The sequence below is a fragment of the Cyprinus carpio genome, chromosome A22 (genome assembly GCF_018340385.1).
Source record: "Cyprinus carpio isolate SPL01 chromosome A22, ASM1834038v1, whole genome shotgun sequence".
NCBI lineage: Eukaryota > Metazoa > Chordata > Actinopteri > Cypriniformes > Cyprinidae > Cyprinus > Cyprinus carpio.
Genome location: NC_056593.1, coordinates 274,748 through 302,670, shown reverse-complemented (window position 1 = coordinate 302,670; position 27,923 = coordinate 274,748). Strand labels below are relative to the sequence as shown.

The following is a 27,923-nucleotide window of genomic DNA, read 5'->3' as shown; positions in this document are numbered from 1 at the left end:
AGATCTTGTTTGCTCTTAGGTAGTTTATTGCAGGTTTTTTATGAGTTGAGTTGATCGCTGTTTCAGTTTTCTCCTTTTGATTGTGCGCCGCCTGCGCTCGAAGCCCCATGTAATCTCAGTCATCGCATTAAAGCCTCATGCGTACTCTCTCTTCATTCAAGTCTATCTATAAAGTCTAACTGTCACTCTCTCTCCCAACACTATATCTCTCAGTCTCTCTACTCCAACCCACCTCTACTCCTACAGTATCGTGTATCTCTCTCTCTCCTCCTTTCAGTCTTCTTTTATATCTACCCCCATTATCCTTTTAACTCTCTCCTCTGCTCCTCTACCTCTCTCCTCTCATCAGTCCTCTAACCCACGTCCCTCTTCTCTCCCCGCAACCTCTTCTACATCTCTTCTCCTTCTCTCATCAGCCCACACCACTACTCTTCCTCAACTCTATCTCTCTCCTTACCCATATCAGTGTATTTACTACTCATCTATACTATCTCTCTCTCTCTCTCTCTCTTCTATCTCGTCTATCTATCCCCACCCCCTCCTCTCTCTCTCTCTATCTCTCTCTCCCTTCCAGTGTTAATTTATCTTCTCTCTCTCTCTCTCAGTCTATCTATCTCCCCCCCCCCTCTCTCTCTCGTCTCTCGCCCCCTCTCTCAGTCTCTCTCCTCTCCTCAACGGCTCTCTCAGTCTATTTATCTCCTCTCTACTCTCTCTCAGTCTCACCACCGCTCTCTCTCTCTCTCTCTCACTCTTTCTCCCCTCTCCCTCTCCTCCCCCCCCCCCCACTCTCCTCCTCTCTCTCTCCTCTCTCCTCTCCCCCCTCTCTCTCTCTCCCATTTATCTCTCTCTCTCTCTCTCCTCTGAGTCGTCTCACTCACAACCACACTCTCCTCCTCTCTCTCTCATTCTCCCTCTCTCCTTCTCTCTCTCGCACCTCTCCTCTCCTCTCTCCCTCTCTCTCCCCCCCTCTCAGTCTATTTATCTCCGGGACGGCTCGTGATAACTGGATTATTATTAGGATTCGTTTATGAAGCGGAGTCCTGAAACGCGCGGGAGTCCACGTGATTCGATCGGCCGAACGGCGCGATTTCTGTGATTTTAAATTTTAACGGATTCTTCCTCTGATTGTAAATTCGTCATGAGCGCGAGCGAGTCCAAACTCGAGGCGGTGATTCAGGTGCGGCTCCTTTACTTCGTTATTAGAACAACCCTCTAAAACAGGTGTAAAAACAATGCTTAGGAATGGCTAATAATTTAAGAAAAAATACATGGAATTGAACATTACATTTTTTTTGTAGTAGAAAGACTGAAATAGTATTTTCTGTGTAAAACGAAATCGAAAAATCTTTTTGTTTACAGCTTAAAAACAATATTTTACAGTGTGTGCTTGAGTTGGTTTAATGTTGTCGCATTAGTGACTCCGCAGGTGTGTGTTCCGATCTGATTTAAATATACAACAGATCACCACTGAGACCATCTGCTGCAGACACTGACTGTGTGTGTGTGTGTGTGTGTGTGTGTGTGTGTGTGTGTCAGAGGCTGGAGGAGAGTGTGCTGTCCGAGGAGAAGCGGCTGACGGTTCGAGGATCTTCTCCAGATGAACCTGCTGCTAGTTTACCGGCCCGTGTGCGAGAGATCGTCTCCAGGAACCTGAGCGACAGCGGTGAGACTCCCCAGACCTCCACACAGCATCACTGTCTCTCTGATATCTGTGTGTGTCTGATATCTGTGTGTGTGTGTGTGTGTGTGTGTGTGTGTGTGTGTGTGTGTGTGTGTCAGCTGGGGGCATGTCGTCGGGGCTGCCGGTAGAGGTGGGGAGTGTGGTTGATCTTCTGGCTCATAGCCGAGCAGAACGAGATGAGCTGGCCATCAAATACAGCGCCATCAGCGAGAGAGTGAGAAACACACACACACACACACACACTGACAATAAAGGGTCATTTTTAGGGAACCTGTTTAAGTTTATCAAAGAACATCTAATAATCTGGTTCTTCAGAGAGAACCGCACTGTAGCTTAAGAACCCGAAAGAGGTTCTCGATCAAAACAGATCCGTCCGGTCCATCACAGGTTCCTCACACACACACACACACACACACATACTCTGAGCCTTTTGTCTGTGTCTCGGCGAGGTTGACCCGTCTCCGTGGTAACGGCGAGTGGAATGTAGTGGAGTGGCATGTTGCCATGACGACTGTAAACAATGAGGGTCTGGACGACTGTGATTTACTCTGAGTCTGTCACATCAGTCTGAACAGGAAATGTAAACCTGAGCTGTGTTTACCTGTGATGCAGGTCGCCTGGGAGCTGCTTTATGGTTGCTAGGGTGTTAGTGGGGCTTCACGAGTGATAACACCAAAATCACAAGGATGCGATTTTATTAAAATAAAAGTTCAATTTGGGGTTTTTCTTAGTTGTCAGTTATAATCATCAAAATGAAAAGAAATAAACATTTGAAATATATCAGTCTGTGTGTTATGAATGAATATAATATACAAGTTTCACTTTTTGAATGGAATTAGTAAAATAAATCAACTTTTTGATGATATTCTAATTATATGACCAGCACCTGTGTGTATATTTCACTTTTTGAATGGAAGTGTGTGATATATATATATATATATATATAATATATATATATATATATATATATATATATATAGATGACCAGCAATTATATATGTATTTTTATATATGTGTGTTTTTGTGTTTGTATTAATTTTAACTATAGTAAAAACTATTTGAAACTATTAAAAATAGTGTCTTGTTTCACCATCTAGATTACAGCCCATAAATCTAGATGGTGAAACAAGACACTATTTTTAATAGTTTCAAATAGTTTTTACTATAGTTAAAAATTAGTTTTAATTTTAAAGTATAGTTAAATGAAAGTACTTAGATTATTGCTTTTTTTACTTACATATGTGACTAAAAGGAATCCAAAAGTAATCAGATTACATTACTTTTCGTATTGTGGTACTTGGATTACGGTTTTTGATGAAGTAACTTGTAACTGTAACGGAGCACATAATAGTAACCCTCCCAACCCTGGTTACCAGCATGTCATGTGATCATTAATCAAATACTTAATTATTAAAATGTGTATTGTAAAATCTCAGGTGTACTTCAAGTAAATATGTCAGATAAAAGAGGTTCAGCTGACAAAAGTTTGGGAATCCATGCATTACATACAAATAAGAAAAGAAAGAAAACGTGAATTTTAGCATTTTAATGTGTTATAAAAACAAAACCTTCCAAAGACACAGTAACTCATGGTTAAATAAAGTGATAATTCAAAGAAACATTAATGTGTTCATTAGTCGTGAATGTCCACAAAACATATTAATGTGTTCATTGGTTGTTAATGAGTTTTTGAATGTTTTTTATGGTGTTTTTTTTTTTGGTTAGGAATTGGGTTGCTAGCATCTTTTAGGTAGTTGCTAAGGAGTTATGGGTGGTTGCTAGGGGCTTTTATGTTGTTGGTAAGGAGTTATAGGTGGTTGCTAAGGTCTTCTGGGTGTTGTTAAGGAGTTATGGGTGGTTGCTAGCGGCTTTTAGGTTGTTAGTAAGAAGTTATGGGTGGTTGCCAGGTTCTTTTGAGTGGTTGCTAAGGTCTTTTGGTTGTTGTTATTTTAGGTTTTTTTTGAGTGGTTGTTGGTGTTTTTTGGTTTTTTTTGAGTGGTTGTTTTGGTATTTTCTTTTAGGTTTTTTTTGAATGGTTGTTGATGTTTTTTGGTTGTTGCTAAGGAATTGTGTTGCTAGAATCTTTTAGGTAGTTGGTTATTAGTTGTGGCTTCTTTACTTAGGTGTTTTGGTTGTTGTTTAGGTGTAAAAGTAGTTTGTCTGAACTGATAGTGAAACAGTAGGTGAAAGAGCTTCTTTCAGTAGTGCTCCGATGTAACGGTGTGGTGTTTGTAGCTGGAGCAGGCGCTGCGCTTGGAGACGGGCGAGGAGGGATGCGAAGAGTCTCGCAGTCTGGCGCAGCAGAACGTAGATCTACGCAGACGTCTGGACGAGGAGCAGGCGGCGTATAAACGCAAACTCACGGCGTATCAGGAGGGGCAGCAGAGACAAGCGCAGCTCGTGCAGAAACTACAGGCCAAGGTACAGCACACTGGATCTACAGCACTTACTGCACCTGTGTTCTCTCGCACAGAACTCACTTGTGTTTGTGTGAGTGCAGGTCCTCCAGTACAAGAAGAAGTGTGCGGATCTCGAGCAGACGCTGCTGGAGAAATCCACTGTGAGAACCACAGCAGATACTCACCACACTTCCTGTCTCACTGTAGATCTAGCTTCTCACTCTGTGTGCTGGTAGTAACTGATCTGGAAGAAACTGTATTTTTACATCAATGGTACAAGATCATCCCATTTAAATAAACTAGTTGGGTTCAGAGTAATCTAGAAGTAGTATCGCTGTGTGCTGCTGTAGGGTCAGTGTGCCGGCAGCAGTAACGGTCACCGGCGGGACGAGGATGAGCCGAGCAGTGAGCTGGAGAGCGCCCTCATCAGGCTGGAGGAGGAACAGCAGAGGTGCACCACTCACTGAACTAACACCGCCCTGTGAACCTGCAGCGTGTGCTAAGCGTGTTTGTGTGTGCAGGAGCAGCGGCCTGTCCGCCGTCAACGCCATGCTGCGGGAGCAGCTGGAACAGGCCGGACTGGCCAACGAGGCGCTCAGCCTGGACATCCGCAGACTCACTGCTGATTGGACCAAAGCCAGGGAGGAGCTGGAGCAGAGGGAGTCTGATTGGAGGAGAGAGGAGGAGGTGGGTGTGGCCGTCCGCATCACTGAAACCCAGATGAAAAACCTGGCTCAGTTTGACGCGTGTGTTTGTTCAGTCTTTCCACAGTTACTTCAGCAGCGAGCACAGCCGTCTGCTGGCGCTCTGGAGGCAGGTGGTGGGCTTCCGCAGACACGTGTGTGAGCTGAAGAGCGCCACCGAGAGGTCAGACCGCGTCACTGCACCCCTGCACACTCTACAGCTGAGGCACGGTACACACTGACGCGGTCTCCGTCTGTCTGTCTGTCTGTCAGGGATCTGTGCGAGGTGCGTAACGAGCTGGCGAGCGTGGCTCAGAGCGTGCAGCTGCAGTGTGTGAGCGTCTGCACAGATCTGCGCAGTCGTGAGGGCGGGTCTGTGCTGCTGCTGGAGAGAGAGACGGAGCAGCGCCTGCAGCTGGAGCAGCAGCTCAGAGAGACGGTGACGGAGATGATCACGCTGCAGGCCAGGAGCGACTCGGAGAGAGCCGAGCTCAACACACGGTCCGTTACTGCACTCAACTACACGCTTACTAACTTAACTAGTACTCCTGTATATGTGTGTGGCTGAGAACTTTATTAATGAACTTTTGAAAAATGTTTATAAACTCAGTATTGGACTACTCAACCATCATCAGTTAGTGTCTGGAGTGATGTATGTGCTGGTTAAAGGTGTGTGTGTGTGTGTGTGTGTGTGTGTGTGTGTGTCAGGCTTGTGGATGCCGTGAGAGAGCTGGAGCGTCTCAAAGCTCGTGTGGAGGACAGAGAACAGGAAGTCACAACACTCAACAGGAAACTACAGGTACACACACACACACTCGTCTGCTGGTGAAGAACCGCTCACTTAGACAGGTAAAGTGACCAATCACAATACTGATTGTGTGGAAGCAGCTTCACAGAGTCTAGCACGTGTGTCAGTAATGCAAGAATACAGAAGAGTCATCAGATGTGTGTGTTGTCAGGATCAGAAGAGTCTTGAGGAGACTGAAGTTCATTCACTGAAGAAACACACTGCAGCACTGCAGAACACACTCCGAGACATCACACAGGTACAGCACACACACACACAAACACACACAATCATACTCTCATTCACACACACACACACACACACACTCTGTCTCACACACTCACACACACACACACACACAAACACACACACATACTCTCTTTCACACACACACACACACACACACACACTGTCTCACACACACACACACACACACACACACAATCATACTCTCTCTCACACACACATACACACACACACACACACACACAATCACACTCTCTCACACACACACACACACACACACACACAAACACACACGCACACACACGCACAATCACACTCTCTCACCACACACACACACACACACACACACACACACAATCATACTCTCTCTCACACACACACACACAATCATACTCTCTCTCACACACACATACACACACACACAATCACACTCTCTCACACACACACACACACACACACACACAATCACACTCTCACACACCAGTCAATGCTTCACTGATGTATGTATTAATGTGTGTGTGTGTGTGTGTGTGTAGCTGGTGTTCTCAGACAGTGGCGGTGTGGACGGAAACACTGAAGAGTCTCTGCTGCCGCTGCTGCGCTCTTCATCATCCTCATCATCAGCCATCATCCCTGACAGCTGTCTGTCTGCACTGCGCTCCGCTCTGACCAGCAGACAGGTCCAGCTGCAGGTACACACACACACACACACACACACACACACACACAGTATACGCTCTGTGATCCGCTGTCTATCACGGTGTGTTTGTGCGCAGGAGCTGCGTGAGCGTCTGCAGTCTGCGCAGTCTTCAGTGCAGCAGCTGCGCAGGCAGCAGGGGGAGGCGGAGTCAGGCCGGCGGGAGGCGGAGCTCCGTGCGCAGACGCTGCAGGGCGAGAGAGACGAAGCTCAGAGAGAGAGAGAGACCGCTGTGAGAGAGAGAGACCGACTGAGACAGGAGAGAGACGCACTGAGCAGGTGAGACGCGTCACACGTCCTGTCAATCACTCGAGTCATGTGACCAGTGACCAGACCTGTGTGTCTCTGTGTCAGCGAGAAGGATGCGGTGGATAAGACTGCGCAGGCGGCGCAGACGCAGGTGCAGCTGCTGCAGCTGGAGTGTGACAGGCTGCAGCTGGCCGTCACGTCTGCGCAGAGAGACTGCGAACACGAGCGAGAGGAGAGAGACACCGCCGCGCTGGAGAGAGACCGAGCCCGAGCAGAGACGGACAGAACGTGAGTCTGACGTGTGTTTGTGTCTGAGCGAAGCGAGTGTGTGACGTGTCACTGACGTGTGTGAGTGTGTGTCAGTCAGCAGCTGTGGGAGGAGTCTGAGCGTCGAGCGTCTTCACTGCGCGCTGAACTGACGGCGCTGAGGGAGTCTCTCCAGCAGGGGGCGACCGACAGACAGCTGATGGAGACGGAGAACAGACAGCTGAGCGACGCGCTCAACAGGGTCAGACACACAGAAGCATCCTCCACAGACTGATCACAACTGACCAACATAATACTGAAAGTTGAGAAAAGCACTATATAAATGCTATATTTTATTATTACTTATTTAGTGTAATATTCTTATTTAGTGATTATAATAAGCATTATAAAAGTAATTATAATTATTAATTTGTATTTATAGTGATGTATAACATTTAGCTACAAACAAGCACATATATTTTTTTTTTTTTATTAAAAGTAATGTTATATATTTAGTTATAAATTATGATTATTTCTTATTTGGTAATATAAAAACAAAATAATAATAATTACTATTATGATTATTTATATCATGATGTAATCGTATTTTTGGCCGAATTGTGCACCCTGCAAACAAGCACAGCACAGCTCAGTTTTAGTCAGAAAAATGACCTCAAATTCAATATTCCCCAGATACTGTCTAGTATGCATACTTCATAAGTGGTGATTGACACGTGTGTGTGTGTGTGTGTGTGTGCAGAGCGGGAGCAGTCACACTGAACTCTCTCTAGTGCTCACCAAGCTTCACTCAGAGGAGTCCTCACTCAGAGATTCTCTCGCTAAGATGAGCAGCATTAACGAGAGTCTGGCGCAGGACAAATCTGACCTCAACAGCCTCATCATACAGGTACCAGACTCACACCGCTACGCACGTGTACATCTAACTTCCAGAATATGAAGTCTCACAGCATATTAAACATGAAATGGTTTTGTCAGGGTTTGATTTTACACGTCAGGGTCTGTTTGGATCATATTACTGGTTAATATTAGTAGTTTTTATAGAGAGTAAAGGTGTTTCAGTGACAAATGAACCAATGATATTGATCGATTGAATGATTGACAGCTGGAGGAGGAAAAGAATGCATTGCTGTCTCAGAGAAGAGAAGCAGAGCAAGAGAAGCTGACCATCAGAGACGAGCTGGTCCGCTCCGAGCAGGACCGACTGGAGCTGGACTCGCTCCGTCTCGCTCTCCACCAATCACTGCAGGAGTCTGAGCTGGCCAGGGCGGGGCTGGAGGCGGAGCTTCAGTCGCTGCAGGCAGACCGAGCCAAACTCCAGGACAGAATCACACAGGTGACCATCTCTCTCTCTCTCTCTATATATGTCCCTCGATGCCTCATAAACCGTTTCTGATGTGCTGCTGTCACTCAAACAGCTGATTGGTGAGGTGGGTGGTTTGGAGGCGGAGCTCGGTTCTGTCCGTGGTGAAGAAGACAGGCAGAGCGCAACTCTCGAGGAGGCGGTGCGTGGGAGGGCGGAGCTTGTACGAGAGAGGGCGGGGCTTCTGGTTCAGCTGACAGCGTCAGAGAGAGAGAACGCCGCCCTGACGGAGGAGATCGCCGCCTTCAGGTGAGACCGCACACGTTTCAGTCATGATATTAATGTTTTAATAAATGCATGTGTGTTTCAGTAACTGTGAGTGTGTGCAGGACGGAGCGGGAGAGTCTGGAGACGAGTCTGTTCGAGCTGCAGCAGCAGATAAATCACCTCGAGTCTCGGCGCGATCAGCTGGAGTCAGAGAACCAGAACCTGAGACTGCGCACTGACAGCATGACAGGTAATGGGGGGGTGGGGAGCGTACATGAGAGGTGCATGAATGGGAGGGTGCATGAGGTGCATGAGAGAGTGACAGGGAGCATGACATGAGAGAGAGAGACATGAGTGAGAGAGAGACATGTGCATGAGAGAGAGAGAGAGAGACATACATGCGTACAAGAGAGAGAGAGACAGGTGCATGAATGAGAGAGTGAGACACGTACATGAGAGAGAGAGACAGGTGCATGAATGAGAGAGTGAGACACGTACATGAGAGAGTGAATGAGAGAGTGAGACAGGTGCATGAGAGAGAGAGAGTGAGACATACATGAGAGAGTGAGACACGTACATGAGAGAGTGAGACACGTACATGAGAGAGAGAGAGACAGGTGCATGAGAGAGTGAGACAGGTGCATGAGAGAGTGAGACAGGTGCATGAGAGAGTGAGACAGGTGCATGAGAGAGTGAGACAGGTGCATGAGAGAGTGAGACCATGACATGAGAGTGAGACAGTGGTGCAGAGAGACATACATGAGAGAGTGAGACAAGTACATGAGAGAGTGAGACAGGTGCATGAGAGAGTGAGACATACATGAGAGAGTGAGACAGGTGCATGAGAGAGTGAGACAGGTGCATGATGGAGTGGGGTGGGTGATTGATGGGGTGGTGAGTAATTGATGGTGGTGAGGGTAGTTTATGAGAGGTTGAGAGTGGAAGGGAGTGAGTGTGAGTGCATGAGAGAGTGAGACAGGTGCATGAGAGAGTGAGACATACATGAGAGAGTGAGACATACATGAGAGAGTGAGACAAGTACATGAGAGAGTGAGACAGGTGCATGAGAGAGTGAGACATACATGAGAGAGTGAGACACGTACATGAGAGAGAGACAGGTGCATGAGAGAGTGAGACATACATGAGAGAGTGAGACATACATGAGAGAGTGAGCCATACATTGAGACAGTGAGACAGGTGCATGAGAGAGAGACATACATGAGAGAGTGAGACAAGTACATGAGAGAGTGAGACAAGTACATGAGAGAGTGAGACATGCATGAGAGAGTGAGCCATACATGAGAGTGAGACAGGTACATGAGAGAGTGAGACAGGTGCATGAGAAGTACATGAGGAGAGTGAGACGGGTGCATGAGTGAGAGAATGAGATACGCACATGAAAGTGAGACAGATAAATGAATGAGAGTGAGACGTGTACATGAGAGTGAGACAGGTGCATGAGAGAGTGAGACAGGTACATGAATGAGAGAGTGAGAGACAGGTACATGAATGAGAGAGACTGGTTTTATTTTAAATGAGCCCTATTTTGACGTTTAGTTTGTGTGTTTAGCGGAGCTGAAGCGATTGCGCACTGAAAGAGAGACGGTTCTGTCTCACAGCGAGAAAGAGAAAGACGTGCTAAGAGACGCACTCACAGCCGCTCAACAGGAGGCGCAGCGAGCTCTGCGTACAGCGCTGACCGACCACCAGGAGGAGCTGGAGAGACTGACCAATCAGAAGGTCATACGAGCGCTCCTGTATTCTCTACATGTGACACGTGTTTCAGGCGTACTCATCTCGTGATATCATGTGAATCCTGTAGGAGGCGCTGCGCTGCAGTCTGGAGGCCGAGCAGGAGGCGGCGCTGCGGAGCGTCCGTGAACACCTGGAGGAGCAGATGATCCGGCAGGAGAGAGAGCGGGATGAGCTTCAGGAGGAGCTGCGGTCCCTGCAGCGGGACAGGGACCAGAGTCTGCTACAGGCCGAGACGGACAAACAGCAGGTGAGACTCGCACTGGAAGCTCACGGCATCTGTGTGGTGTGTGTCGTAACCGTCCGATGGCGTCTGCAGGCGCTGTCCGTGAAGGAGGCGGAGAAGGCGGTTCTGTCGGAGAAGGTGAGCACCCTACAGGCGGAGCTGAGCACTGCAGCGCTGGAGCTGGAGAGACTGAACCGAGAGACGGCGCTGCTCAGAGACCAGGAGCGGGTCAGAACACTACACTACTGCATGCTTTCAACAACAGATGTTTCCATCCAGAGCTGCGAAATTCACTTGCACAAAAAATTTTAATATCTCATGAAAATTGCAGATAAAGCACCATTTTCATCCTTTGTGTTTAAGAGAACAAAACAGCACTTCCTTGGAAAGTTTGTGGGGGGAAACAGATATTGTGTCAGTGACTCTCTAATAGTCTAATAATCATGAGTGTGTTGTAAACACAGGTTTTAATCTCTCTGTAGAATGCTGTTGCTGCTCTAAACACAGAACTGCAGGAGCTGCGCGGTCAGCTGCAGGACGCAGACGGTGCACACAGGCGTGAGCTGCGCAGGCTGCAGGAGAACTGCGCCGAGCTGCAGACACAAGCAGATACGGCGCTCAGAGAGGTTTGTGAAGGAAACTTTATCATGCCTGAAGAGCAGAACACAACAGTAAGAAGTGTAATAGTTGTTCCTCCTGTAGCTGGAGGAGTGTCGCGTGCTGCTGTCGTGCAGTGAGGAGAGCCGCGACAGCGCCAGACGAGAGCTGCTGGAGGTGGAGAAGCGCTTGTGCCAGATACGGGACGCGGGGGAGGGGCACAGGCGAGAGGGGGCGGAGCTACGTCACTCCCTCAGTGATGTCACCAAGGAGAGGGACGCTCTGAGCCAATCAAACGTGCAGCTGAGGGAAGCGCTGAGAGCGTCAGAGAGCGAGAGAATCAGGTGACGCACGCTTTCACGTGCAATCTGTGGAAGATTGTTTCCAGCACGGGATAAAAGTATAAGAAGAGTCAGAATTGCTTGATTTAAACTTAGAACTGTGAGATATAAATTCACAACTCTAAGTAATCAGAGATATACAGTAAACCTGATAAGTGTGGTATGTATTTTTTGATTTATAATTAGTAATGTGTGTTATGTATTCATGAAAGTGAAGTCGTATTTTTATTATGTGGAGTATGCAGACTGTCGTGCAGGTGATTTTCTTCACTGTGCTGTCTGTCTGTGTTCAGCGTGAAGCGCGTGTGTGAGGAGAAGGAGGAGGGAGTGGGTTCTGATCTGCGCAGCTGTCTGCGTGAGGTGGAGCGGTCCAGACTGGAGGCGCGCAGGGAGCTGCAGGAGCTGCGCAGACAGGTCAGACCGGAGCGCTGTGACCGCGGAGCTCTGAGAGCGAGAGCTGGTGTCTGAGGTGTGACTCTGTGTGCCGTCAGGTGAAGCTCCTGGACGTGGAGCGCGAGCAGAAGGGCAAGCAGCTGGCCGAACTGCAGACGCGTCTGTCGCTGGAGGAGCACAAAGACGAGGAGCGAGCCAGAGAACTGATCTCGCTCAAACAGAGACTCACCGACTCAGAAACTAGCAGAAACTCTCTTCAGAAAGAGGTGAGATCTCCGTAAATCATATTAAATGTGGGTCGATTTATCTAAAAGTCCCCACTTACATGGATGTCATCTAATAATGAAATTCCAGTCTAGTTTCAGCTGCATCTGTAAATTTGTGTTCTTAAAGAATCTGAAAATGTTAACGTCGGCCGCGTCTCTCTCTAGCTGTCTTCTCTACAGCGGCGTCTGAGCGAGAGCGAGTCGTGCTGGCGCGGTCGCGAGCGAGAGTTGGCGTCGCAGCTGCAGGAGGCTCGCGGCTGTGAGAAGAAGCTTCAGGATGAGGCACGTAACCTCTCGCTGCGCGCTCAGTCGGCCTGCGACGCGTCTGCGCAGACGCAGCTGGAGCTGAGCGAGGCACAGGGCCGTCTGGCTGCGACGGAGGCGGAGCTGTCGCGAGCGGAGGCGGCCCGCAGGGATCTGGAGTTCAGGCTGTGCAGTCTGCAGTCGGCGCTCACACGGACGCTGGGCATCGGGGCCAGTGGGCGGAGCAGCAGCAGGGGGCGGAGCCCCGCAGGCTCCTCCCCTTCCTCGCTCACCTCAGGGATGATGTCTCGCCACCGGAGCGTGTCTCCGCTGCACTGCTCGCTATCGCCACCCAAAGGTCAGATTCAGTTTTTAAAAGAAGTTTGAAGGGACATCTGTGGAATAAAGAGCTGCTTTCAGTCTGGAGAGGAAGTTTATATTTCATAATCTGCTGTCTGTCAGACGCGGCAGGTAACGTGACTCCTGATAACACCGTGGTGCTGCGGCCGGTGTCTCCAGAGAGGACAGACGCCCCGCTGCCGGTCGCCCTGAAGGAGCTGGACCCGGAAACCCTGCGCAGTGGCCTCAGAGACTTCCTGCAGGAGCTGCGCGAGGCTCAGAGAGAACGAGTAACACACTGCACAATATCACATCATGATAACTATACCTACAGCATCCACACCAGCGGACAGGAATGTTCTGTTTATTCTAAGTTTTGTCGTCTATGGATAAGAGAGGACGGGTATGTTATTGCACAATTGGATTCTGATTGGCTTCGCAATTGTCTTCTAAGTTAGAACAACAATAAAAACTCTCTTAGAGTTAAAGTGATTATAACATCTTTATGGTTATAGTTATCATTCTTGTTGTGGACAGCTTTTGTCTTTTCTCTGTAGTTTCATTGTGGGAGCTCCGCCCACTGTGAAACCTCATTGGTCCAAAACCCTGAACGTTAGACAGCAGATATCTTCAGATTAGCTGTGACAGTGTGGACCGAGTGAGAACCTGCTGTCTGATAAAGTGATCATGTGATGTAAATGTGTGTAGGACGAGGCGCGGGGTCAGCTGGGGTCACTGCAGAGGGAACTAGAGGAAGTGGGGGGGGAGAGAGACTCCGCCCACCAGCGCCTCATTCAGCTGCACAGCACACTACAGGAGTGCCAAGAGGGTAACTTACACTGTGTTTATTTGGCTTTATAATTAGTTATCGGATCGAGAGTGTATTCTGTCAGGTGCGGCGCGTGATGATTGTGTGTTCGTGTAGATAAGCGTGCGGTGGATGAGAAGCTGTCTGCGACTCAAGCTCTGCTGCAGCAGCAGGAAGAGTCCCTGCGGAGAGCAGACCGAGACCGACGAGCGCTAAACGAGCGAATCAAAGAGCTGGAGAGACTTTCGCTGAACACCGAGACGGAGCGCAAGCGTGTGGAGGTGCGTCTTCTTTCATCTGAACTGCCGTCCTCTAGCACAGACTAGCTTTAACACAGTCATCGCCCCCTGCAGGAGCAATGCAGTAAGATGCGTGCCGGCGAGGCGCGTCTGGAGGCGGAGCGTCGGCGGCTGCGTGAGGCTCTGGAGGCGGCCGAGGGGCGGGGCACACGGGTGGAGCTGGGGAGGCGGAGTCTGGAGGGAGAGCTGCACCGACTGAGACTGAGTCTGGCTGAGAGAGAGACGGAGATCCAGACGGCTCACGACCGGCACGACAGCGCCATCAAACAGGTCCTGAGCACAAGCTACGCTGAGTCCTCAGCCGCAGTGCGATCGGCGCTGATCGCTAACACCCTTGTGTGTGTTCCAGGTGGCAGAGGGTGAAGCCCGCCTCGCGTCCCTGCAGCGTGAGGTGGAGCGACTGACGGCGCTGCTGTCTAAAGCTCAGGATGGAGAGAGCGTTCACAAAGAGAGAGTGCTGGCTCTCTCCCAGAGCCTGCAGGAAGCCACCGCCGCCCACAGCGCCACCCAGGGGCGTCTCGCAGCACTGCAGAAAACACTGGGACAGGCCGAGACCGAGCGCAGACAGCTGCAGGTGAGGACAGAGACCCACGTGCTCTGACCATAATAACTGTTTACATATGTGTAAGAGATAATCAGCGGCTCAGCAGTCGAGAGACAGAGAGATGACAGTCCTGTGTTAGTAGTGTGTGTGTGCATTAATTAAAGCTGCCCATTAATATAGAACTGTGATTAAACCGACTACCTGTGCATTAAACGGTTTTAATGCACACCTGCCGGCCAATCAGGATCGAGTATTCAGACAGATCATGGAATAGCTCTAAATATTCAGAGAACGTCTGCTGTGTGGTTCAGGAGCGTGTGGATGGACTCCGAGCGTCCATGTCAGACGGGAAGCGTAACATCGGCGTGCTCACGGAGCGTGTGCAGACACTGCAGTCAGAACTGACCCAGAGTCAGCTGCGCAGGTCTGAGCTGGAGGCGGAGCTACACAACACACAGGAGGTGAGCTCAAACAGACCTAAAGCCGGTTCACGCAGAAGAGTTTAAAAATGCGAGCTGCAGAGTGGAAAAATAACTATTTATTAAAAGTTGGACACATTTTAACTTGAATTTTATACTTTAAAAAAATGTGAAACTTGAGCAGAATGGTCAAATACTTCAGTTTAGTGTGTTTACAATGCAGTGTAGTGGAATGCAAAAAATACATTCAGTGTGGTGTATTCAAGGGGTTTCTCGTGAGATTGTGTTGAAAACAGCAGTGTGAATGAAAAGAGGTCTGAGACCTGATTACTAAAGAGATCTGACTTCACATTCAGTAGCAGTGTGAACGCAACATTCCTGTGCACCCGATTCACTTCCGGTCTCACGCAGGCTCTGCGACTGAAGTCCGACAGTCTGACCGAAGCCCAGCGCAGTCTACAGTCTGCGCAGACGGACAGAGCGTCTGCAGAGGAGAGTCTGCGCAGCCTACAGAGAGCCGTGGCCTTACTGGAGACCGAGAAGAGAGACGCAGAGAGGCAGGCCGTCCGGCTGGAGAAAGACAAGGCCGCGCTGAGAAACACGCTGGATAAGGTGAGACGCCGCCGGTCCGTCTGCACTGTGTCTGACCGCAGAGAGTTCACGGTCTGTGTGTGTGTCGTCAGGTGGAGCGCCAGAAGCTGAAGACGGAGGAGAGCAGCATGCGTCTGTGTGCGGAGAAGGGCCGTCTGGATCGCTCGCTCAACACCGTCGAACAGGAGCTGCAGGACGCACAGAGACAGATCGTGCTGCTGCAGGTACGCCAACATCCGCTCGCTCGCAGGCTAACGCTAATCACGAGCTGCGCTAACCGTGTCACCCTATAACGTGTGTGTGATGTTTCTCATCGCTGTAAGGGAGAGTTGTGCGGCGTCAGACAGAAGATTGCGTTGTGTCTGGTGAGTGAAGGCCTGTAGTTATCCGCGGTGTGAGCGGGGCTGGAGAACAGCTCGTGTTTGTGTTTAACACGCTTCATTAGATTAGGCTCGCCGTGGTGCTGGGGATGCTATGGTTTCTGCTGTTGCTGTGGTGACGGCGTGTGTGTGTGTGTGTGTGTGTGTCAGGCTCAGCTGGCGGAGCTGGAGCAGAGTCACAGCGGCAGCGAGCAGGCCGTGCAGCGGGAGGCGGAGAGACTGCGTGCCGGTCAGAGAGAGGCGGAGCGGATGCTGGCGGCGCGGGAGAGAGCGCACCGGCAGCGCGTCAGGGGTCTGGAGGAGCAGCTGTCCACACTGAAGGAGCAGCTCCAGCAGGAGATCCGCCGCAGGACGCCGGCGCTGACGTCTGCAGGCAGCTGAAACACACCCAGACGCTTCCGAACACCTTTCTTAGAAAAATTGTGAATGTTTTTAATGGAATACAGACGAAGCTTGATTCTGCCACGGGATTAAAAAAGGTAACTGTGACTTTTTAATCTCACAATTCAGACTTTTCCCACAGTTCTGAGTTTATATCTCACAATTCGGATTTTAATTTTGAGTTTTTCCTACAGTTTATAACTTGTGTAAAAATAGAAAAGGTAATTGCAACTTTTTATTAATTCTGACTTTTCTGGTCAGAATGGCGAGTTTATATCTCACGATACCCTGAACTGCAAGAAAAATGGTCAGAATTGTTCGCGGAAATGTCACAGTTATCTTGTTTATATTATTCTGTGTTGGAACGAGCTTCAGTATACAGTACTCAACCTCTGAAGAGCATCGAAACCGTTCATCACGACCCGGTCTCGTCTCAGGACTACGGCGATGCACTTCTTCAGTCCACTTCAGATGTTGACCGCTGTAGATCTTAAGAAGCCCGTCCAGAATAACTCACAGTACCAGTTACCCCAAAACCAAAAAAAGTTTTGTTTAAAGAAAGTTTAGGACCAATTTTGTTTTTTTACCATGTGACTTTGTTATAATGAGAATTAAGCAGTTTATTCTAATAATTCATGTTACTGTGAGGAGTTTTCCAGACTCACTACACACTTGAGGATGTCACTGTAATATAGTTCATGTGAATTAGATCCAGTAACTGACTTATTTTTATATATATATCTGAAGCAATTGTGAACTGTAATGAATAATACTTTGTAATGCAGTAATCTTACTATAATGTTTTTTCCTCACCTGATTGTAGACAGGTCAGTTTTATTAATCAGTGATGTAAACCAGCTGGCAGACGAAAAACTGTAAAAACTGAAACGGGGCTTTCCTGTTTCGAGCAGCAGTCGGGTGGGTTTCGTTGTGAAAACCTGGCAACCCTGCTGGCGTCTCTGACGGGAAGGTGACACACTCCACTGCAGACTATATCAATGATTGTCGTTTTAATTCATTTTCAGAAGCAGTAATGTTAAGGTGCAGGTTACATACAGTTAAGTCAGAAGCAAAGGAAACAGATCTCATCGAGTATATCGTGTATAGTCATTAAGAAACCATCATCAAAGTGGCATTTTAACTGATAGTGATCAACTCTGCTCAGTCTCGGTCTTGTTTTATACACATTAAAATGCCTTGGAATGTCTCAAGCCTATTCTGTAAGCGTTCATGTTTATAGACTCTGCATTTAAACGTACAGGAAAACAAAAAAAAAGTTTATTAAATTGCAGAAATGGTTTGGACCAGCTAATATTACAGTAAATGCTGAAGTCTGCGTTCAGTAGCGTTCCTCATGTGATTGTGGATGACAGATCAGTGCTTACAGGTCCTGACCTCTGACCTGTGATCAGGTGTGAGGGTTCGAGTCTGGGTTCAGTGTAACCCCGCCCAAGACAGATAAACAAGTAAACAACATCGACAAGCAGTCCTAATACAAACGGTCGTGTAACAGATACAATAGCACCAGTGGCGACATACAGACCATATATTCATCCAAACCATAGATTATTACAGTAAATATCAGTTTACAGGAGCTCAGATAATAACAGCTAACACAGATATGTTCTCTTAATGTTACTGGAGGAACTTCTGCTCGTAACTTTGAGAGAACCTTGCTGAGATGCTGGAGGAGTATATAGAAAGAGGAAAGAATCTGAAGGCTTTAGGTCTGAACACTCTTTACGCAAGTACACAAACACAAGCGCTGCGCTGCGAAACGGCTGCCAACCACAAGGGGCGCTATATTAGCGCAAACTGTCTTCTATGTTGAGTTGTTCCAGAGAATGTCTAATATGGCGAGAAGTTTCACTCTCACTACACTCCCGGCTTCTGAACTGGCTGCAGTTCCACTCTGATTCCATATGAGGGCGCTCACAGGACGAGTGCAGAATGAATGGAGGTCAATGGCGGTATTCCCCTCAAAATCCACTTTTCTCAGGATATAATTTTTTGTCTAGTAATTTGAATGTTGTATTCGAAAGGAGATGCAAAGAAATTACACATTGCTGGGTGTTAGATTTTTTAGAGTCACTTATTTGCTTTAAAAAGTCTTTTAAAATGTCAATTACGTTATACGTTCATTAGCAGAATGCTAGCGTGTTATGGGCAACAACAACTCAACCTGTAAGAAATCGAAAGGACATAAGTACTCGTTCATTCAACTTTCGACCTATAGCCTATGTTGAACTTGCAAAACCTACAATCAGATCTGAGATTTCTCAACGGCAATCGGGTGAAAGGGACAATTTAGCCTTCTAGCCCCATAGATTCCCATTCATTTTGCACTCGTGGCGATCGCCCCCAGTGGAACTCTGGTGGAACTGCAACCAAAATTCGGTACAATAGGACTTAATAGGGAGTGGGAAGGCTCTCCGTAGACGGGCTCTGGTTGTTCTAACTATTAGTTTAGTTAGTTGAACTATTGACATGTTTATAGCAGCTGCTTGACTAACGTCACAGACATCTGAGTTACACTCGCGCGCTAGCATTGTGTTTGCACACTTGCGTAGATGTTTTTATCCTAAAGCTGTAGTTGTAGTGTGTGTCAGCGTCTGAAAGGCGGTACCAGTGTGTGTGTGTGTGTGTGTGTGTGTGTGTGTGTTTAGCAGGATCCGCAGCTCTTAGCGCAGCTGCCCCCCATCGCCCCACACTGGCCGCTGAGCGCAACTACACCGCAGCGAGAAAACTGATCGCGACACAGATCCGCTGCAGAGAGACAGAGAAGACGTTATATATCTGTATTCAGCAGAGGAACGCGGTGAAACGACGAACACACGCTCACCTCTCAGCAGCTCCTCGTGAGCGCAGACGGTCCTCACGCAGATCTCCTTATTAACCACATAAACCCGCCGCAGACTGAACACAACACACCATATTAAAATACACATTTTACATGATAAACGTTGCCTGGGCAACCAGATGGAACAGAAGAAGTACTAAAATAAAAACACTTTAAAGCTGAATAGAGATCAGATGAAATGTGTGACCTGTAGAAGCAGATGCTGTTGAGACACTGTTTGCAGGGCTGATGGACAGAATAGAGACGAGTGCAGGGATACTGTTCGTCACGACAGTCTGAAATGTTAGGGTTAAATATGCAGGTGATGCATTATTATATAGACACGCAGTCAATGTTCAGAACACTGGATAAAGTCTGGTTTGATTTTGTCGTCATATATCGTAAATCAGAAAATACTGCAAAACAAACACATTTTCAGCGTTTTTAGGAGTGAAATGTTGTATAAATCAGTGTGAATGAAATATGAACAAACCTTCAGAATACAGAGAGGAATAAAATTAAGGTTTGGTGTATGAAAGAGAAAAAAGTCTTTAAAGATTGAAATCTACACTGACACAAAGTGCAATATATTAATAATCTTCATGTCACCTTCAGTCTGTTTTATTTTTTCACCTCAGTGTTGTTATTGTTTTCGGTTGAAGTAAAGCATAAGTAAAATAAGATATAAATATTAGATGAACTTTAAATAGAAATGTTGACTTGATAACTAACTTAAAATTAGCTGAAGTACTGAAATGATTAAAACTAAAACAAATGAAAATAAATTACAGCCAAATAGAAATTAAAAAACTAACAGGAATGTCAAAAGCTTACCCAGCGGTCCAGGTTCGGTCGGCTCCGTCTGAAAATCCACTGCAGGAATAAAAACGGGTTTGTATTAGTCTCACACTTTTAAAACTGAACCGTAAATAAGAGCGTAGAGACGAGTCGCACCGGCCGGTCCTGGTTCTGAGGTCTGAGCTTGTAAAACCTGCTGAGAAACGGCCGGATCTGAGGATGAGAGAAACAGCAGCTCGTGATCGTGAGAAAGTGAACACAGACACGGAGGATGCTGAGGTGCGAGCGACACTTACAGTAGAAGGGGTCATAACTGTTGCTGTTACCTGACGAGATCAAACACACATAATCCATGATTAATATCTGAGCTTCATTAACAGACGGACAGAAGCCAGTGAAGCTCCAGTGACTCACCGAAGATCTCTGAATAATCATCATAGTTCTGATCCTGAGCCAGAACCAGCCCTGCAGAACAACACAGATCAGAGATCACAGTGTGTGTGTGTGTGTGTGTGTGTGTGTTTGTTTGAGGACACAAATGTGTATAATAACATGGGTACTACAACGTAAACATGGTTTATGAGGACACTTCCTGAGTCCCTGTAAAACAAAAGGATTAAAAAACATACAAAACTGTGTTTTATGAAATTCAAAAATTGTCAGTAGTTTTCTTTGAAGGGGTAAATTTAGGTGTAGTGTACTGTGTGTGTGTGTGTAAGACTGTGCGTGCATGTGTACGAGAGTGTGTGTGTGAGAGTGTGTGTGTTTAGGTGTAGTGTACTGTGTGTGTGTGTGTGTGTGTGTGAGAATGAGAAAGTATGCATGCGAGTGTGTGTGTGCGTGCGTACGAGTGTGAGAGAATGTGTGTGTAAGTGTGAATGTGTCCGTGCAAGTGTGCGTGCATGTGTACGAGTGTGTGTGTGAGTATGCTTGTGAGTGCGTGTGTGTGAGAGAGAGTTTGTGTATGTGTGTGTGTGAGTGTGCTGCGTGCGTGCGTGTGAGTGTGTGCGTGTGTGTGTGAGAGAGTGTGCGTGTGTGCGTACGAGTGTGTGTGTGAGAAAGTATGCATGCGTGTGTGTCTGTGCGAGTGCGTGTGTGTGCATGCGTACGAGTGTGCGTGTGTGTGCATGCGTACGAGTGTGAGTGTGAGAGAGTGTGTAAGTCTGAATGTGTCCGTGTGAGTGCATGTGTACGAGTGTGTGTGTGTGTGTGTATGCGTACGAGTGTGAGTGCAAGTCTAAATGTGTCCATGCGAGTGTGAGTGCATGCGTACGAGTGTAAATGTGTGTGTGTGTGTACGAGTGTGAGTGCATGCGTACGAGTGTGTGCATGCGTACAGTGCATGCGTACGAGTGTGAATGTGTGTGTGCGTACGAGTGTGTGTGAGTGTGTGTGTGTAGGTCTGAATGTGTCCGTACGAGTGTGAATGTGTGCGTACGAGTGTGTGTGCGTGTGCGTACGAGTGTGAGTGCATGCGTACGAGTGTGAATGTGTGCGTACGAGTTGCGTATGAGTGTCAGTGCATGCGCTGTACGAGTGTGAGTGCATGCGTACGAGTGTGAATGTGTGTGTGTGTGTGTGCGTACGAGTGTGAATGTGTGCGTACGAGTGTGAGTGTGAGAGAGTGTGTGTGTAAGTCAGAATGTGTCCGTGCGAGTGTGAGTGCATGCGTACGAGTGTGAGTGTGAGAGTGTGTGTAAGTCTGAATGTGTCCATGCGAGTGCATGCGTACGAGTGTGAATGTGTGCGCACGAGTGTGAATGTGAGTCTGAATGTGTCCGTGCGAGTGTGAGTGCATGCATACAAGTGTGAATGTGTGCATACGAGTGTGAATGTGTGTGCGTATGAGTGTGATGTGTGCGTGTGTGTGTGCGCGTAGGAGTGTGAGTGTGTGTGTGTGTGTGTGCGCGTACGAGTGTGAGTGTGAGTGTAAGTCTGAATGTGTCCGTGCGAGTGTGAGTGCATGCATACAAGTGTGAATGTGTGCATACGAGTGTGAATGTGTGTGCGTATGAGTGTGAGTGCATGCGTACGAGTGTGAGTGTGAGAGTGTGTGTAAGTCTGAATGTGTCCGTACGAGTGTGAATGTGTGCGTGTGAGTGTGTGTGTGTGTGTGTGTGTGTGCGTACTAGTGTGAGTGTGAGAGTGTGTAAGTCTGAATGTGTCCGTGTGCGAGTGTAAGTGCATGCGTGTGTGTGTGTGCGTACGAGTGTGAGTGTGAATGTGTCCGTGCGAGTGTGAGTGCATGCGTATGAGTGTGAGTGCATGTGTACGAGTGTGAATGTGTGCGTATGAGTGTGATTGTGTGTGTGTGTGCGTACGCGTGTGAGTGTGAGAGTCTGAATGTGTCCGTGTGAGTGCATGCGTACGAGTGTGAATGTGTGTGTGTTTGTGTGCGTACGAGTGTGAGTGTGAATGTGTCCGTGCGAGTGTGAGTGCATGTGTACGAGTGTGAATGTGTGCGTATGAGTGTGATTGTGTGTGTGTGCGTGTGCGTACGAGTGTGAGTCTGAATGTGTCCGTGCGAGTGTGAGTGCATGCGTACGAGTGTGAGTGTGTGTGTGTGTGTGTGCGTACGAGTGTGAGTCTGAATGTGTCCGTGCGAGTGTGAGTGTTTGTTTGTTTGTTTGTGTTTTTAGTGTTTGTGTTTTTGTTGAGAGTCTGAATGTGTCCGTGCGAGTGTGAGTGCATGTGTACGAGTGTGAATGTGTGTGTGTGAGAGTCTGAATGTGTCCGTGCGAGTGTGAGTGCATGTGTACGAGTGTGAATGTGTGCGTACGAGTGTGAGTGCATGTGTACGAGTGTGTGTGTGTGTGTGTGTATGCGTACGAGTGTGTGTGTAAGTCAGAATGTGTCCGTGCGAGTGTGAGTGCATGCGTACGAGTGTGTGTGAGTGCATGCATACGAGTGTGAATGTGTGTGCGTATGGGTGTGAGTGTGAGAGTGTGTGTAAGTCTGTGCGAGTGTGAGTGCATGTGTACGAGTGTGAATGTGTGCGTACGAGTGTGAGTGTGAGAGTCTGAATGTGTCCGTGCGAGTGTGAGTGCATGCGTACGAGTGTGAATGTGTGTGTGTGTGTGTGTGTGTGTGTGTGTGTGTGTGTGCGTACGAGTGTGAGAGAGTGTGTGTGTAAGTCAGAATGTGTCCGTGCGAGTGTGAGTGCATGCTTACGAGTGTGAGAGTGTGTGTAAGTCTGAATGTGTCCATGCGAGTGCATGCGTACGAGTGTGAATGTGAGTCTGAATGTGTCCGTGCGAGTGAGAGTGCATGCATAGAAGTGTGAATGTGCGTACGAGTGTGAATGTGTGTGCGTATGAGTGTCAGTGCATGCGTACGAGTGTGAATGTGTGCGTGTGAGTGCATGCGTACGAGTGTGAGTGTGTGTGTGTGTGTGCGCGTACAAGTGTGAGTGTCAGTCTGAACGTGTCAGTGCGAGTGTGAGTGCATGTGTACGAGTGTGAATGTGTGTGTGCGTGTACGAGTGTGAATGTGTGTGTGTGCGTACGAGTGTGAGTGCATGTGTACGAGTGTGAGTGTGAGAGTGTGTGTGTAGGTCTGAATGTGTCCGTACGAGTGTGAATGTGTGCGTATGAGTGTGAGTGTGTATGTGTGTGTGTGCGTACTAGTGTGAGTGTGAGAGAGTGTGTAAGTCTGAATGTGTCCGTGTGAGTGCATGCGTGTGTGTGTGTGTGTGTGTGTGTGTGTGTGTGTGTGTGTGTGTGTGCGCGTACGAGTGTGAGTGTGAATGTGTCCGTGCGAGTGTGAGTGCATGCGTACGAGTGTGAGTGCATGTGTACGAGTGTGAATGTGTGCGTACGAGTGTGAGTGTGAGTGTGAGAGTCTGAATGTGTCCGTGTGAGTGCATGCGTACGAGTGTGAATGTGTGTGTTAGTGTGAGTGTCAGTCTGAACGTGTCAGTGCGAGTGTGAGTGCATGTGTACGAGTGTGAATGTGTGCGTACGAGTGTGAGTGTGAGAGAGTGTGTGTGTGCGTACGAGTGTGAGTCTGAATGTGTCCGTGCGAGTGTGAGTGCATGCGTACGAGTGTGAGTGTGTGTGTGTGTGTGCGTACGAGTGTGAGTGTGAATGTGTCCGTGCGAGTGTGAATGTGTGTGTGAGTGTGTGTGTGTGTGTGCGCGTACAAGTGTGAGTGTCAGTCTGAACGTGTCAGTGCGAGTGTGAGTGCATGTGTACGAGTGTGAATGTGTGTGTGCGTGAGTCTGAATGTGTCCGTGCGAGTTGTGAGTGCATGTGTATGAGTGTGAATGTGTGCGTACGAGTGTGAGTGCATGTGTACGAGTGTGATTGTGTGTGTGTGTGTGCGTGTGCGTACGAGTGTGAATGTGTCCGTGCGAGTGTGAGTGCATGCGTACGAGTGTGTGTGAGTGCATGCATACGAGTGTGAATGTGTGTGCGTATGGGTGTGAGTGTGAGAGTGTGTGTAAGTCTGAATGTGTCCGTGCGAGTGTGAGTGCATGCGTACGAGTGTGAATGTGTGTGTGTGTGTGTGCGTATGAGTGTGAGAGTGTGTGTGTAAGTCTGAATATGTTCGTGCGAGTGTGAGTGCATGTGTACGTTGGTGTGTGTGTGTGTCTCACCTGGCACTGACAGCAGTAGCAGGTAACAGAGTTTCATGTTGTCTGTAGAAACAAACCAGAGACAGAAACTGATTTATAGTTTGTGTTCTGCTCATATTCCTAATTCATTCTGTTAAATAAACCTATCTATCTCTCTGTCTATCTCTCTATCTCTAGCTATCTATTTCTCTCTATCCTGCTGTGGCCCCGAGACTCCTGCACTCAAAGAATGCACTGGTTTCTTTCTTCTGCTTTTTTTCTTTTCTCAGAAATGACCCTCGTGCCGCCGCAAACATTCCTGTCTGTCTCTCGGCTCTTTTCCTAGAAGCCAGCCATTTTCTGTACCATTAGTTTCCCTTCTTCTCCTCCGTCTCTCTCTCTCTCTCTCTCTCTCTCTCTCTCTCTTTAACTGTCTGTCTCTCTCTTGCTCTCATTTCTTCTGACCCCTGGAGACGAGGTCGTTATAGAGGAGGAAAGACATTCAGACGGAGAGAGAGAGAGAGTGTGTGTGTGTGTGTGTGTGTGTGAGTGTGAGAGAGAGTGTGTGTTTGTGTGTGTGTGTGGTGTGAGAGAGAGAGAGAGTGTGTGTGTGTTAGAGAGAGAGAGTTTGTGTGTGTGTGTGTGTGTGTGTGAGCGAGAGCCATAATGCATAAAAATGTGTGTGTGTGTGAGAGAGAGAGAGAGAGAGAGAGAGAGGGGCGTTCCCATTAAAGTCATATTTTTTCAGCTTGTAAAATCAAACCATGAATCGTCACACAGATATTGATCTGTTTAACAGAAACACACACACTCAGTGTAAATACAGTCTCTATGTGTATGTGTGTGTTCTGTGTGTGTGTGTGCGCAGACATTCCTCAGTGTGTGTGTGTGTGTGTTGAAGCATATGCTGCAGCTCACATCTGGGAGTCATTAAACCCCCTCAAGACCCTCCCCCAACACACTCACACACACACAAACACGCACACACACACACACACTCATGTGTTCTGCTCTCTTCATTAACTCTCATCTGTCTCATTAAAACATAACAGACTTTGTTCATTTCTCTTTTAAAGACTCTTGCTGCTGTGACTCACTCTTTCTCTCTCTCTCTCTCTGTGTGTGTGTGTGTGTGTGTCATCTGCCCCTGGCTGTAATTCTGCCCTTCCTCCACCAAAAGAGCAAAAGCCCCCAACAGACTCCATGATGTGCACAGCAAACTTGAAAGACTCGAAAGATCCAGTAAAGAGTGTTCTTCAGAGGAACACATGGACGCGCTGAACTCATTAACTCTGTACAACTCTAAACTCTGTTCAAACGAGCTTCATTTCTACATTAAACCCTGACTCAGATGACATGCACACACGCGCTTCTCGGGTAAAACATTCAGATGTTGAACTGAAAACACGTATATATGAATATATAACATGAAGAATGAATCTGCTCACCTTGAATTCAGTGCTTTATTCCTCGAGTGATGCTCAGATCTCAGCGTGTCTGAAGTTTCAGCTTCGCCCCGCCTCTGACTCCGCCCACCGCGTCACGCCCCGCCCACGCGTCCCGCAGAGAATGTGAAAGCTCATCCAAAACCGTGAACAGAACTCCAGTTTATCCTTATAAAGCTAAACATGCCATATAAAACTCTCATAAAACCCGTTTCCCAGATTTCTGTTCTGCTAGATCGTGTTTAAATCACTTATTTTCGTTGGGTAGTTGCTCATCACGTGACTCCGAATCGCTTTCACTTCAGTTTCTTCAATTCGAAATAATGATAAACGGTATGTTTTTGTTAAATATAGTGAATTAAAACGTATGATATAATGCTTTGGAATGTAGTGAAGTAAAGGTTTCCCAAAATAAAAGTGCAGAAAAACGAGTTAAGTACAGTAACGAATTAAAAATGCAGACAGTGCAAATAAAATTAATACTTGTTTTATGTAGCAGCTGTTAGTAAGAATCATTGTCCTCTTTCTTAAGTGTTTCTAAATAACACTAATAAAGCTGGAGATTAGATTAAGAAGCAGCTCAAATATTCATGTTTTCATTTGTGTCACGTTTGAAACTTCCATTCAGAGTTTAAATGACTTTATTATTATTCTAACATGAGAAACCGTCTGAATGAAGAACCAGGAGACTTTTGACAGCAAATCTGAGGAAACCGTCCATCAAACACACGATGGCTTTATAGAAATGAAATCAGTAAACACACAGAACTACAAGCATGTGTTTATTTAATATACATAAGATCTGCAGATACAATGAGTCAAATACACACATCTCTTTATGGAGTGAAGAGCAGAAACCACTCAGTGCAGCGTCACTTCATGTGTTTGTGCATGATCTCTGTCCTGTGTGTGTGTGTGTGTAAACACATCCTAAATAACAATTACCCATCGGCTTTATCTCTTGAGGGGCCCTTCCAGGGCTCGACAATAAGGACTGCCCGATTGCCCGAGGATAGTGTGAATGACTCTCGGGGACAGTAGACGGAACGGTCACTTGCCTGATCGAGCCAGTGCTGTAGGGGTGTGCGTTATATGTAGTCTATGATATCGTAATTGTTGATTTAACGATCTGATATTATCGAGTAGCCTATGCATCTCACTTTACAAAAAAACAAACAAAAACACACCTATTCTGTGCACGCACGCACTATGTGACGTAGTCTAGTAGGTTAGACTTGTGCACGTGATTTAGTCTTAATGCCTCAGAATTCAAATATGCCCCTGTAAATATTTCATATTTATATAATTTAATATCTATGTTAACTAATATTACACAAAGAGTGCCGTTTTTTTTTCTCCAAATATTAGCATGATTACAAATGTGATGATTTTATTCAGCGTACAGTTTAATAAACAACTTATCAAGTGACTTACATTTTAGACACCAAATCGTCTGTTTCGCTGTATTTCGCCAACGAAAATGGTTCCAAAGTCCACAGAATTGTTTTGCATCTCTGAGCAACACTTCCTGAGTGAATCAGCCACTTGAATGAATGGTTGAATCTCAATGATTTGCTCATTAACAGTGATTCGCTGCCACCTACTGGCGGGTTTAATTTCAGGTTTAAAGTGTCTTCATTTTTTGAACAATTGCACAGTATTTAACTTTTTATATTTTTAACATTAAAAACATTTTTATGCATCTGTAACTGCTCTTGACTGATAATTTTTTAATAGTTTAATCTATATAGTTATACATTAGATCACAACTTCTCTACCTGAAAATCTCTTGTTTAAACCTACATGAAAAACTTGAAAAGCACCATTTATTACATTTATATGTTTGTTCTGTTGTATTTATTTGTGCTATTACTCGTAATTTGATTATTTGTAACTATTTTATTACTTACTGTTTATTTGTCTAACAATATTTGAAAATATAAGTTAATCTAGTAGCTTTTGCTGTCATTAAACTATTATTGAGGTTAAATTTAACAAAGACAATGATGAAAACAATATCTATGCTTATTTTATAGGCCCATTTTCAATTAATTCAGTATTGCATGATGTCTGTAAGGTAGAGGGTCTGCATTCCCGCGGCTGTCCCGACCACAAATTTTGCGCCGCGGGT

The 27,923-nt window shown here is 46.9% G+C and overlaps 2 protein-coding genes across 5 annotated transcripts in view; one reads left to right on the top strand and one right to left on the bottom strand.

Moving 5' to 3' along the window:
- Positions 1–17,366, top strand: part of LOC109088464 (rootletin-like) — a 40,855-nt gene extending 23,489 nt beyond the window's left edge. For 2 of the 4 annotated variants that reach the window (XM_042711576.1, XM_042711574.1), the window contains exons 2-36: positions 1,537–1,663; positions 1,780–1,895; positions 3,917–4,102; positions 4,182–4,241; positions 4,431–4,531; positions 4,602–4,767; positions 4,841–4,947; positions 5,037–5,264; positions 5,472–5,562; positions 5,723–5,809; positions 6,333–6,488; positions 6,573–6,772; positions 6,848–7,030; positions 7,106–7,250; positions 7,749–7,895; positions 8,112–8,342; positions 8,425–8,618; positions 8,699–8,826; positions 10,147–10,316; positions 10,399–10,578; positions 10,648–10,782; positions 11,037–11,180; positions 11,257–11,495; positions 11,786–11,906; positions 11,984–12,151; positions 12,317–12,752; positions 12,857–13,023; positions 13,442–13,562; positions 13,659–13,822; positions 13,895–14,110; positions 14,190–14,414; positions 14,696–14,845; positions 15,215–15,415; positions 15,487–15,618; positions 15,925–17,366. In XM_042711576.1, the coding sequence (XP_042567510.1) occupies positions 1,788–1,895; positions 3,917–4,102; positions 4,182–4,241; positions 4,431–4,531; positions 4,602–4,767; positions 4,841–4,947; positions 5,037–5,264; positions 5,472–5,562; positions 5,723–5,809; positions 6,333–6,488; positions 6,573–6,772; positions 6,848–7,030; positions 7,106–7,250; positions 7,749–7,895; positions 8,112–8,342; positions 8,425–8,618; positions 8,699–8,826; positions 10,147–10,316; positions 10,399–10,578; positions 10,648–10,782; positions 11,037–11,180; positions 11,257–11,495; positions 11,786–11,906; positions 11,984–12,151; positions 12,317–12,752; positions 12,857–13,023; positions 13,442–13,562; positions 13,659–13,822; positions 13,895–14,110; positions 14,190–14,414; positions 14,696–14,845; positions 15,215–15,415; positions 15,487–15,618; positions 15,925–16,155 (5,718 nt within the window). In that variant the 5' untranslated portion in view covers positions 1,537–1,663; positions 1,780–1,787 and the 3' untranslated portion in view covers positions 16,156–17,366. Of the gene's footprint in view, positions 1–991; positions 1,178–1,404; positions 1,427–1,536; positions 1,664–1,779; positions 1,896–3,916; positions 4,103–4,181; positions 4,242–4,430; positions 4,532–4,601; positions 4,768–4,840; positions 4,948–5,036; positions 5,265–5,471; positions 5,563–5,722; positions 5,810–6,332; positions 6,489–6,572; positions 6,773–6,847; positions 7,031–7,105; positions 7,251–7,748; positions 7,896–8,111; positions 8,343–8,424; positions 8,619–8,698; positions 8,827–10,146; positions 10,317–10,398; positions 10,579–10,647; positions 10,783–11,036; positions 11,181–11,256; positions 11,496–11,785; positions 11,907–11,983; positions 12,152–12,316; positions 12,753–12,856; positions 13,024–13,441; positions 13,563–13,658; positions 13,823–13,894; positions 14,111–14,189; positions 14,415–14,695; positions 14,846–15,214; positions 15,416–15,486; positions 15,619–15,924 lie in introns of those variants that run through there. The other 2 variants (XM_042711575.1, XM_042711577.1) reach the window with 2 other exon arrangements.
- A 1,094-nt stretch (positions 17,367–18,460) lies between these two features.
- On the bottom strand, positions 18,461–25,881 carry mfap2 (microfibril associated protein 2). The gene is made up of 9 exons (XM_042711573.1): positions 25,796–25,881; positions 24,390–24,431; positions 20,207–20,257; positions 20,089–20,118; positions 19,949–20,005; positions 19,829–19,867; positions 19,203–19,290; positions 18,998–19,071; positions 18,461–18,921 (listed from the first exon to the last, which is right to left on the bottom strand). Exons 2-9 carry the CDS (start codon positions 24,424–24,426, stop codon positions 18,818–18,820), a joined length of 480 nt encoding a protein of 159 aa, XP_042567507.1. The 5' UTR covers positions 24,427–24,431; positions 25,796–25,881; the 3' UTR covers positions 18,461–18,817.
- Positions 25,882–27,923: the final 2,042 nt, after the last annotated feature.

Excerpts from the sequence above, each read along its gene's own strand:
- mfap2 (XM_042711573.1), bottom strand. The coding sequence starts at position 24,426 with ATGAAACTCTGTTACCTGCTACTGCTGTCAGTGCCAG. Across the intron at positions 20,258-24,389 it reads GCTACTGCTGTCAGTGCCAG|GGCTGGTTCTGGCTCAGGAT; the intron begins GTGAGACACACA and ends GTTGTTCTGCAG. Across the intron at positions 20,006-20,088 it reads CAGTTATGACCCCTTCTACT|ATCCGGCCGTTTCTCAGCAG; the intron begins GTAAGTGTCGCT and ends TCTCATCCTCAG.